General features: G+C 35.0%; 1 protein-coding gene across 2 annotated transcripts; it reads right to left on the bottom strand.

The window, feature by feature from the left end:
* Positions 1-2,448: 2,448 nt before the first annotated feature.
* On the bottom strand, positions 2,449-9,736 carry ort (glycine receptor ora transientless). 2 transcript variants are annotated; one of them, XM_003691341.4, is made up of 9 exons: positions 9,419-9,736; positions 8,259-8,403; positions 7,763-7,845; positions 7,467-7,610; positions 7,244-7,326; positions 6,675-6,809; positions 6,219-6,319; positions 5,829-6,143; positions 2,449-5,416 (listed from the first exon to the last, which is right to left on the bottom strand). In XM_003691341.4, exons 1-9 carry the CDS (start codon positions 9,511-9,513, stop codon positions 5,231-5,233), a joined length of 1,287 nt encoding a protein of 428 aa, XP_003691389.1. In that variant the 5' UTR covers positions 9,514-9,736; the 3' UTR covers positions 2,449-5,230. The 2 variants fall into 2 exon arrangements, with proteins under 2 accessions (XP_003691389.1, XP_012351046.1); XM_012495592.3 differs by having other exon boundaries at positions 2,449-5,383.
* Positions 9,737-11,603: the final 1,867 nt, after the last annotated feature.

Genomic DNA, 11,603 nt, shown 5'->3' with positions numbered 1-11,603 from the left:
TGAAAATTGTGACGAGATTTGTAAAAAACGAGATTCTTTTTTTTCTTTTCTTGTTCCGTTTTATAACGTGTTAATAAACGAAAGTGTTAAATTATGAAAGAGGAGAGTGAAGATGATACTCCATTGAAAGAGATCAGTTTAATGTTAAAATTGTTTGATCCTTTTAATATTACTTCTTCGAAATAAATTTTTTAGATTTTCATTTCAACAGTTTCTATATAACGATCGATAACTTCAATAAATGATCTTATTTATTATGAATTTATTTTTTCAACACTTGCGTTTCTAATAGCAACGTTGGACAACCACTGGCCCACGTTCTGAATGAACTCATTATGCATAGTCCCACGAGCCCATACACCATTTCAATTCAACAGTGCTGTCTATTCACGAAATACTACAGCGTCTGAACTCGATTCTAAAAGCCAAAAGGGTGACTTGAACACGAGATGCTTCGAAATAATAAATTCAAAAAAAAAAAAAAAAAAAAAGATTTCCCCATAGAAATAGAAATCTTTAACTCTCGTTAAGCATCTCTCAAATATAATCGATTACTATTATCGATATTTTTTCGAATTTAACATTCTGTGAAATGTATTTTTAGAAAAAATATATAATACAATCTTAAACTTGAGCCTGTTGAATTACTCGAATTACTTATGGTTTTTAGAATATTAAGATCGATCGTTTCGATTAGAATAATTTTTAATTTAAAATTACTATCACGTTTATTCTATAATTGTTTTCACAAAAATTTAAAGAAAAAAAGGATTTGCTCGATTGAGGATCTCTGTTAGATCCAGTTCGAATGCCGGTTCAGGAAGTTCGAATGCAGATAGACGGGACATGGTGTCAAGATTTTCGACAGGGGTGCACGTGTAGATTGAAACCAGACTCTGCGATAATAAACTACAAATACTATTTTTATAAAGATGCCGTGCTACACATGTAACGATCGGTGAAATGTGCTTGAGAACCTTTATATTTTTCTTATGATAAACCCTTCTGAGTTCATCATATAAAGGGCAAAAACTTACAAAAAAAGGTTCAAAGTTACCGATAGTTTTTTATAGAAAGAAAGAAAAAATGATTTAAGCAATAGTATATAGATTTCTCTTTGATATTTTATGTTTCGTGGAAGTTTTGGCAAAAATGGGAATTTTAGCACGGAATCTTTATCAAGATAAAAAATTTAATATTTCTAATAAAAATAATTTATCAATATTATCGTGGTTTCACATTTCCGGTAAGTACACAGATGAGATAGGATAAACATTATATTTAATATAAATATATATTTTAACATACTTTGTATGCTATGTTCTGATATAGCGAGTTTAAAAAAATAAAAGTTAGTTTTGGTAAGTTCTTGTGTATGTGTCCTGGAAAATAAAGAACATTGTTACAATTGCTTTTATATTTTAATTGAAATAAATAAATAAAATTTTAACCAAAAAATAAAGCGTTCTTTATTAAAAATACAGATATTCAATCAATAGGTTAGACAAAGAGAGGAAATAGGAAGAAAAGGACAGAGATAGGATAAAAATATTGAAATCAGCGCCATCTTCAGTGTGCCGCAAATGAAACACACATATAAAGGACAGAAAATAATAAGAGAAAGATAGAGATAGAATAAAACGACAGTCGCCATCTCTTGAGTATTAAAGCAACTTTTACAAGGAAGGATAAAGTAGAGTAAGAATTGAATATAGTGACATCTCTTGGATGTTCCTTACTCTACAAATGAGAGAAATACCTTTTATACCCGAGAGATGGCGCCACTGATCAATTCTTATTCTATCTCCATCCTTCTTTTATTATTTTCTATCCTTTATATATGTGTTTCATTTGCGGCACACTGAAGATGGCGCTGATTTCAATATTTTTATCCTATCTCTATCCTTTTCTTCCTATTTCCTCTCTTTGTCTAACCTACTTGATTGAATATCTGTATTTTTAATAAAGAACGCTTTATTTTTGATTAAAATTTTATTAATTTCAGTAATTAAAAAAAATAAAAGCAATTGTAACAATGTTCTTTATTTTCCTTTGAAAAATGTAATAAGCATATGATCGTAAAAAATAAATGCCATATTAAAAAAAAAATTTATTAATTAAATACAATATAATATATTATCTAAAACATTCTATTTTAATTATTCTAAATTATTCGAAATAAAATTAATATCATAATTAAAAGCTTTTCTGTTTTCTTTGAGAGAGATATCAAAAGAAAATAAAATAATATCGTTTTCAATTCCTAAATTATTCAAAATCTTTCTGATTATGCTAAAATCCCATTTGTTTTTAATAAATATTAAATAAATTTTATTATTAATTGAATATAATGTAGAATTAATTTTTTTTTTTTTGTTTTCAAAAACGAAAATAATTATTTTACATTACAGATTAAACTCGTGTTAACTGTAAGATAAATTAAACTCGTTTGATAATAATTTTTATATTTTTGTTTTTATATTTACATTTTTCTACATTTATTGGATGTTAAATAAATTTGAATACATTTGAAATATTTCGAAAATTTATGTAAACTGATCTAAATGATATTCTTATGTATACTATCGATCATAAGTTCGATACCACCACCTAAACAATTATTTTACAGGAATGTCGATGATTCATACATTCATTCGTTGTTTAAAGAAAAAAAATTATTTCAACTAAAACAATTGCTCATATTGTTTTCAACTTTTTATACTATTTTACACGTTCTGCTCTTAATTCATTACACCATATTTTTACACTTTTATTTACACCTTTTCCTGCATTATTGTTACATATGTATCTTATACATCTTGCTGCATTAAATAAATCGTTTGCATTAAAATATAATATGCATAAATGGCAGTTACTTGTAACTTAGACAGATATCTTTAAATAATATGTAACAAAAGAAAAGTTTAATCCTAAATTTCCAACATACAATTAATTAAGCTCGAAAAAAAAATCATATTACACTTAATCCATATAAATTAATTCACCTTTAATGGTATATTTATATAAGAAATTTCAACTATAACTAATAAGGGTTAAGGAATTAACAATTAAACTTATGATCTATAGTACAGATAAGTATCATTCGAACGAAACATCATAAAATTTTGTAAAAGTTAAAAAATTTGGGCATCCCTCGTGTGAAAAAAATAAATGAATAAAATAAATACGGCGCGCTTAATCGTATACGCCACGACAGTCGGCCGGATTCGCAAATACATACAGTTTTGTACTACGTTTTTTAAAACGAAACAAGCTATATATCTATTTACTGTACAACTGTGCGTTCCATTCGACGCATAATATTAAAGCTTTCGAATTACAGCTAAAATTCAAGATCGTTGAAATGATTATTTTCAAATAAAAGGTAATCTTTTCTTTACACGTAGAATTTTTTTTAATGTATCCTTTTTAACAATTCGACAATCGTTAGTCAGAGTAAATTTTAAATTTTATTCTGACAACCTTATTGGTTGGATAGCATTACATCTAAAAAATAATTCTCGTTTCGCTTCATCATTAACACAGCCCAATTTAATCCAAATTATTTTTTAATATCTACGCACGCTGATCCGAAGATTTTAATTAAAAGTTATTTTACTTTACACTTCATCCATCCCGTTTTCTATATATTCCTGAGCCTTTTTAATGCTCCGTTGCTTTTTTCCCCTCTTTCTTCTTCAAAATCCTGACCATGTTACACATAGTCTACATTCCATTTTCACTTTCGTGAATTTAATAAGATTCGGCTAAAAAAAATTCACAAGTTTAAAAGTTTGAATCTATAACAACTTTAGTCAGTATATTTTCCTCCAATTTCACGGAAGGTATACGTGTATTTCACTTGTCTTTCTTCTTTTGCTTTTTTTTTTTTTTTTTTATATATATCGTTTTTTTTTTTTCTTTTCATAATTTTAATATCGTAGCAGTGGTGTAACATACGCGATGATCATTTCGCAAAACATGATCACGAAAAGCAAAAATTTCAGAAACGTTACATCGAGATGATATCAAGCTTTCTGAGAAGAAATTTTCGCGATGTCGAAATATTTTTAACTCTAAAATTTGCGAGTATGATATCACGAGTAAATCCACTCTTGGATCAATAACAATCGAGCAGAAATTTACACGTAACGATCTTCTTACAATATCTGCTTTACTGTTTATTCACTAGTTAATTCAATTTTATGTTTACGTTAACAATTACACGATTACCAATTTATCGATAATTATCTCGGCGACAATTATCATCAATGGGAAATTATTAGTCTCTTACGACAAAACACGTTAACCTCTTAACAATATTATTATAATTATAAATTTAAAACAATTTAATAGAAGACTTTAGAGTATTAGTAGACTTTCGATATTTCTTTCAATTTTCACAAACTCGAAACTAATCGCGAAATTATTTATTTGAACGAATCAAACGATTCATTCAAATAATTCCATATTCCTTACTTTTTAATCCTCTTCTATTTCCCTTGCCCTCGTTCCCTTGTAATCGAAGAAGGAAACGACAACTTATTCGCTTTTTTTCTTGTTGCCATTCGACAAGTCGACGAATGAGTCGTACAGTTTGTATTCAATTACATGCAATTCAAGTACTCTTCAAATAAGTACTTTACCATTATTATCTTACTATCAATGAACCGAAGTGAATATTATCGTATCTTTTCATTAGGTAGTATGGACCTTGAAAATAACGATTGAAAATAATGAAAGAAAAAGTATTTCTCACATTCTACTAAGAGAAAATAATAAAAAGTAATTCAATTTTCAAAATTGTTCAAAATACCCGAACAACATTCCTTGCCGATCTTCTTCTTAATTACAATTTTAATCGATCTTATCTCGTCGCTTCCTTCGCAACTATCCTCGTTCCAATATCCTGGCCATTGAACACCGTTGCAACACACGTAATAAATAAAGCAAGCGATTAAAAAAGAATAATCGATAAACTTACGCATCTTTCGCAATTTTTCTATTATAACAATTAAAAAAAAAATATTAAAAGTTCTAAGTTTCCAATTCAATGATCACTTTATCGTTCTTGTATCGTTACAACGATACAACAGATATTACTTTCAGATTCATTTTCTTTTCTCTCTCTCTCTCTTTCAGAAACACTTCCTCCGTCCGATATCTTCTTTCCCAGCATCGACGTTTCCGGTCTGTTCGAGTTTGCCGCGATCGAGTTCCACGGCGGCAATTAAATGTACTCGGCGAACATTATCCAATAAGTTACGTTCAACACGGCGAAGAGGAAAGGGAAGAAGACGCGGGAGACCCGATCGATGTTCAGGGCACGCATTCGCGCCTTCTGCGCGGGTGTTGGGCCTGGCGGTGGACCGGTCGTCGATTTCTGCGATCGGCCGGATAACAACATTGCGTTTTCCTGCGTGACAACGATCACAACTTGAACCGCCGCTGTGCAGACAACCCCTCTGTGCCTCGGAGAGATGAACGCGTGGACGATGAGGCCGCGACGCATCGAGGAATGGCCGCAATTATTATTTCCTCTCTCTCTCTCTCTCTCTCCCACTCTCTTTTCTTTTTTCAATCAAGCAATTACTTACGCGCGAAATAAACGACGATTATTTATCCGAAAATGTTCGAAAAAAGAAGGTAAAATTTGACAGTTTAATAATTTTGTTCGAATTGATTCGAACGATGAATTATTATTAGTAAAGTGAGTTTTTGAAACTTTCTTCTTTCCTTTTTTGCCCGTCTCTCTTTTTTGATTTTCATTCCCTTTCCCCGAGGCACAGAAGTTGTCTGAACCGTTCGGATGTTCATCCAGGCGTTACCTTAGTGGCGATGTCGAAAATTTTATCGAGCTTGGCGGAATCGGGGCCGCTGGAGGACGGCGGGGGAGGTGGTGGCGCCGGTTTCGGGGGCGTGTCCGAGTCGCCGAGGACGATGTTCACCAGGCAATACTCCATCAACGCCATGAACACGAACACCGTGCAAACCGACATGAAAGCGTCCACGGCCTTCAGATACGAAACAGGTGGCAGGGACGCTTGACTCTTGGCGTGTTGCGTGGAGAGGGTCAGCAAGGAAGTTACGCCGAGCGTGACTCTGGCTGGCGCCGCTTCCGGTTTTATCCAGAAGGAGACCCACTGCGCACAGAGGTGATGTTACAATTTCGACGAAAACGTTTTCTTTTTTCGATTACGTTTCGTTCCCACACTCACCGACATGATTACGATCAAGCAGGTTGGAATGTAGGTGTGAAACAAGTAGTAGCCGAGCCTACGTTTCAGGACGAACACTACTTCGAGGCAGGTGAAGTTACCTAAACGAGACGATTTTTCGTTAATTCGACATTCTTCTCAATTAACAGTGAGAAACGTTGAATTGTTCGAATTTAAAATTTTTATACGAGCCGTTTCGATAATCTTTTTCAACGAAATCTTCATTCGATCTTTCGAATCAATTGCTTACTTATTTCTTCGCTTTCTATATGTCGTTGAATACGGACACACACAACGTGAAACGTCAATATCCAATTAAATAAATGTGGCCATTCACGCGAGAACAAATTCACTTTCAACTCTTTCGATTCTTCCTCGATCTCGAGTTGAAACGGTTAATTAGGAACGGAATGAGCACGAGGTTTCTCTTTTTTTTTCGCGACAGTCGCCACTTACCAGTAGAATAGACCTGCGTGCAATCGGCCGTGTAATTTTTAACCAGTTGGAGCTGGGGCAGCTCGATGTTCTCGTCGACGACGAGTGGCACGTCAGGATCCCACTGGAAGATCATTTCATCCGTCGTGTGCGACACTGTTGACCGAGTTGTTTTGTCCTTGTGAAATCGCACATTCAGCCCGCAAAACTAAACGATAATTCATGCGGGTATCGTTTCGAAATGTGACACGGGTGTAAATTCTCCTTTTGATGATGCGTGATTCAGCTCGATTGTTGTTAATATCGGACGTTTCTTTTTTTTTCTTTCTTTCTTTCTTTCTTTTTTTTTTTTTTTTTGCTTTTTTCATCTATGGAGCTTTCTCGATGGATGTGTACGCGCGAGGAGAAATCGCGATTGAATGGAAAATTGGAAAAGATGGAAATGCGATTAATAATCTGCCATTGATTAAAAAAAAAAAAAAATAGGACCTTTGACAATTGTTGTGGAATCATTTTGCTAAAGATGAATCTATTTTTATCTAATGATTAAGCAAATTATACGTTAAGTAATTTTGTAAAAATTCACTCACGACTTTCCATTTGTAATTTACACTCTTGAGTGTCGTGAGGGTAGATCAAGAAGTTCATGGCGCACGATAACTTCAACGTTAATCTGAAATAAGAAAAAGAAGAAAGAAATGTTACTTCTTCTTTTGGAAACGATATAAAAATATGGGGAAAGAAGGAATTAAATAGGAATTGAGATAGATATTGAACAGAAAGTTCAATGAAAAATAGATCGTTTCTTCTTACTTGACCATGTATAAGATAGTCTTGTCTTTGTACAACCATAAGTAATGATTCGGTATAGTCATCGTTTGGAACGTCACTGATTTCGCGTTCTTGAAGAACGAATCCGGTCGCCACATATTCTTCAGCCAATCGACTTCGAGCAATCTAGAATAACAACACGATTTTAATACGATTTTTCTTATTTATTTGCGAAAAAATCAGTTTTGTTTTTTTAATAATTCTCGATATTTCATCTTCGATAAATTTTAAAATAACAGAAAGTAGGTTTTAGATCAAATCACGACAATTTCATGTACCTGTATTCGGATGTCATATTTTCTGGTAATCGTAGCCTGTTATCCTTCCAAGTTTGGGCGAAAAATATGTCGGCTGCATACGTCTGAAAGAGTGGATTATGAAAATTGACACTTTAAAATTCGGTATGAATTATTCATTAAAATTTAAGCTACCAAACGATGTACGATGGAAGTAAGTGCTTGAAGTTCGTTTCAAGAACTTCGTTTTCGTGTAAAGAATTTTTTCGAGCCTAGAATATTATACAAATTGATGAGATGGATTTAATAATAAGCTTTTCATTTTAAAGGGAAACGCTGTTAAATATTAATTTTCTCTCTGAATATCTAATACATGCCTCTATCAATGATCGTTCCAGTTCTTTCTTTCTTTTCTTCTTGGAAAATGAAACGAAAGAAACGAAAAAAATTGGAAAGAACCGAGCGACAAGATTGAAATTACGTTCGTTTTTAAAGCGACAAACAAGAACAAAGTTGTGAATTAAAATTTGCACGATACCATTGAATTCTCGTCTATGGAATCGAGACCCATAACAGTGACGTGGAAATAAACTACGGTCGCCTGTCCATCCTTCTTTGGCGGTCGCATTTTGTCGTACAATTTGGGATCTTCCGGTAGAAGATCGAAGAATTCCAAGCTCCTCCTGAAATTTCGAGTGGAAATTTCAGCAAAAACTCAAACACTTCGTTAGCCGAACACGTAAACTTCGTACGAATTTCCACGCGAATTAATCGATAAATGAGGATAATTTTTATATGCCTGTCAACACAAAATTTTAACGTGGCAAATATTTTATAGAATTTATATCGATACAATGATCACGTTTGCTCGAATTCACGTTCAAACGTTTCACTTATTATATCGCATTTTCCTCGTCGCGGTTTCACCTGTCTTGCACAATATGGGGGAAAAAACGCACAATTAAAATTCACAGAAACTTAAAACTACACTTTTGTTTGTACGCTTTTTTTGTGTTTATTACACTTCGTTGATTATTATTATTTTTTTTTAATACGTTAACACTCGTATATAAATCACAAATACAAGTTTTATTATAATCATTATTGAACAATTATTTTGTCACTGAAAAAATCACTATTTAATAACAATTTTATCGCACACATTGAACACAGCACTTTATGGATTTCACTGAACTTCTTTCTGGTGATTTCATCATCGTTTATCCTTCGTTCCTTTTTATTGCGAAGATTTGTGCAATTAAACTTATTGTTATAAATATTATTTCGAATATGAAGAAATTTACTTATCCTGAAACTAATAATTTTACCTCTACTTCTTCTTAGTCAATACCTCTTCAATGCTACCAATATTACACCGGGAAAATAATATAAATTTCTACGTAAGAATCCAAGAAATTTTACATCCGCAAGAGTCTTCGTTTTTTCCAACAATTACTTCTCAGCAATCAAATTTTTATCACTTTAAATTTGTCAAGCAAAGGAAGAAGAAAATCCTTTCGACAAGAATCACATCCTCGAAACCATAAATCTCGAGATATATAACAAGTTAAATCGAGGAAGAGGAATCGTCACATCTTTACGGTTACCGTAAAGATGGCCGGGGCGTATGGTCGGCACGGGGACAAACGGAAGAGAAATCAAGAGCGAATCAAGTGAGAAATCAGAGAAGAATCTTACTGAGCGTCCACGGTGCGTCCAAGCAGGAGAAGAAGCACGATCGAGGAAAGGATTGCGGAAACCATGCCGCCCCCATGTGTCTCGTCCATCGACATTCTTCGTCGATCGCTTCTCAGCGCATTTTCCTCGCACCAGATGAGCAAGCGGCCAAAATGACGAAGGAGAAGAGACGGAGGAGCCGATCGTGGAGCGTGTCGAACTTGGAAGAAAACGGGCGACGATAATAAGATTGCGGGGGAAAAGGAAAAAACGAAAAAGGGAAAAAAATTCGTTCGACAACCCTTCGTCGAAGACCGGGGGCTCTCAGAGCTTGCCTCTTTTCTTTTCTCCCTTTCTCTCTCTCTCCTCTCTCTCTCTCTCCTCTCTCTCTCTCCTCTCTCTATCTCCCTCTATCTCCCTCTCTCTCTCTCTCTCTCCCTCTCTCTCTCTTCCCCCTTGATCGTTATTCCCCGAATCGCGGGGACGTGCAACCGTCGACTGACTTCTTCAAACGACTTTGCCGAAGCTGCAGAATCCTCATCGTCGCTCACGAGGAGGTAGAGAGGCAGAGGTGGAGGTGGTTGCTCGTTGGTAGCGGTGGTGGTGGCGATGGAGGTGGTGGACCACCACCGGTGGCGTACAACGATACACACCTTTCCTGCCTACACCCCCGCCGCTTCTTCCTCTTAACTCGATACAGAGGGATGAAGAATAGGGGGAGGGAAAAAGGAAGGGGAAAAAAAGAATCTCTCTCCTCAGCCACACACAGTGGTTCAGTAACGTGGAACAGGAATGAAGACAGAGGATTGTTCGAAATGGAGAGGAAGAGAGAGAGAGAGAGAGAGAGAGAGAAAGGGAGGACGTGGCGTGGAAAAAGAAGGTGGTGGTAATCCCCGGTGGGTCCGTAAAGCGTCACGAGAGATGGTTCCAACGACACGAATTTACCCCAATGCGGCATGCACCGTGGCATCCACCGCTTTAGATATGGATATGCTTCGCGATTCGAACACATTTAACGCGCTAATTGCTAAAGATGAGAACGGTTAAAGGGGGGGAGAATAACGCACGATTGAGGGGGAACGCACGTCAGTTAGTTATTTTGATATGATGTCGGATGTATAGAGAGATAGGTTTGCTTTTTTTGGGAGGAGAGGGAGGAAAAGGGGGAGAATTAAGGATTGGAGATTTTAGAAGAGGACATTCGAATCAGATTTGAGAAAAAATTATATGGATAACGATCGTTCAAATAATTAATATTGTTGATGCAAAAGAATTCTAGAAATTCTTTTGTAAATTTTAAATTCATTTTTCAAAATAATTTTGTTGTATAGATTACTATTCGATCATTGAAAGTTAATTATTATTTTCTAAAAAATTCCGCATTTTTAATCTAAACTGTTTTTGAAAGATCCATTAGTACGATTCATTGCGCGTGTTTATTTAGTGTTAGAATCCTCTACGGAGATGCACGTAACGAGTAGTGAAAAGTGCAGAATATCAAGGTGCCGCTGCATTTCTTTTATGCACGCCGCGTCTCTTTGAATTGCCGTTGCAACTTAAAGAAACCAAAATCATCTCAATTCTCGCATTCTCTGACAAGATCTCGACTGACTAAATAGGAAAACGAAAAAATATAATCGCTAATTTAATTTTATTAAATTTAATTTAAAATAATTACTTACACGAAGAAGAAACTTGCAAAATTAATAATACAATAAATGTATCTATTAATCTTTCTTTGCGTCTCAAATGATTCTCGAATTTAACTCGAGTACCATTTTCGACTTTTAACGATCGAGATCGAGAAAAAAATAACGAAAAGAGACGAACTCGAGCACAACGAAAGAAGATGGGATGTGGGAAGGAACGTCATCGATGACGACGGGGAAGAGAAAGCAAAAAGAATCGAAGTCGAAAGGGGAAAGGATCCTGCAGTCTTCCCTCTCGCCCACCCTTCTCGAGGGTAACTCTTAGAGACCGTTAACTACCGTGCTATTTGAAGACATCGTCGTCGACCGACGGGACACGCCGCTCGATATATCGATCCTCGAAAATTGTGCCGCGAATAGAATGCTACGTGTTCGCGCCGCTCATGCATCGTCAAGTGGCCGTTCTTCGAGAAGGTATACATATATACACGCACGAGGACCACCGCGCGCGCGAGCCAATACACGAGTATGTGTCTGTGTAGCCATTTCCTCGAAAT

The sequence above is a fragment of the Apis florea genome, unplaced genomic scaffold, assembly GCF_048593485.1.
Source record: "Apis florea isolate Af1SG1 unplaced genomic scaffold, ASM4859348v1 contig_3772_pilon, whole genome shotgun sequence".
NCBI classification, from domain to species: domain Eukaryota; kingdom Metazoa; phylum Arthropoda; class Insecta; order Hymenoptera; family Apidae; genus Apis; species Apis florea.
This window is presented reverse-complemented; position numbering and strand designations above follow the sequence as displayed.

Coding starts and splice junctions, on each gene's coding strand:
- ort (XM_003691341.4), bottom strand. CDS start 9,513: ATGTCGATGGACGAGACACATGGGGGCGGCATGGTTTCCGCAATCCTT. Junction 7,327..7,466: donor ACTATCTTATACATGGTCAA/GTAAGAAGAAAC, acceptor TTCTTATTTCAG/ATTAACGTTGAAGTTATCGT. Junction 6,144..6,218: donor GCTTGATCGTAATCATGTCG/GTGAGTGTGGGA, acceptor CTCTGTGCGCAG/TGGGTCTCCTTCTGGATAAA.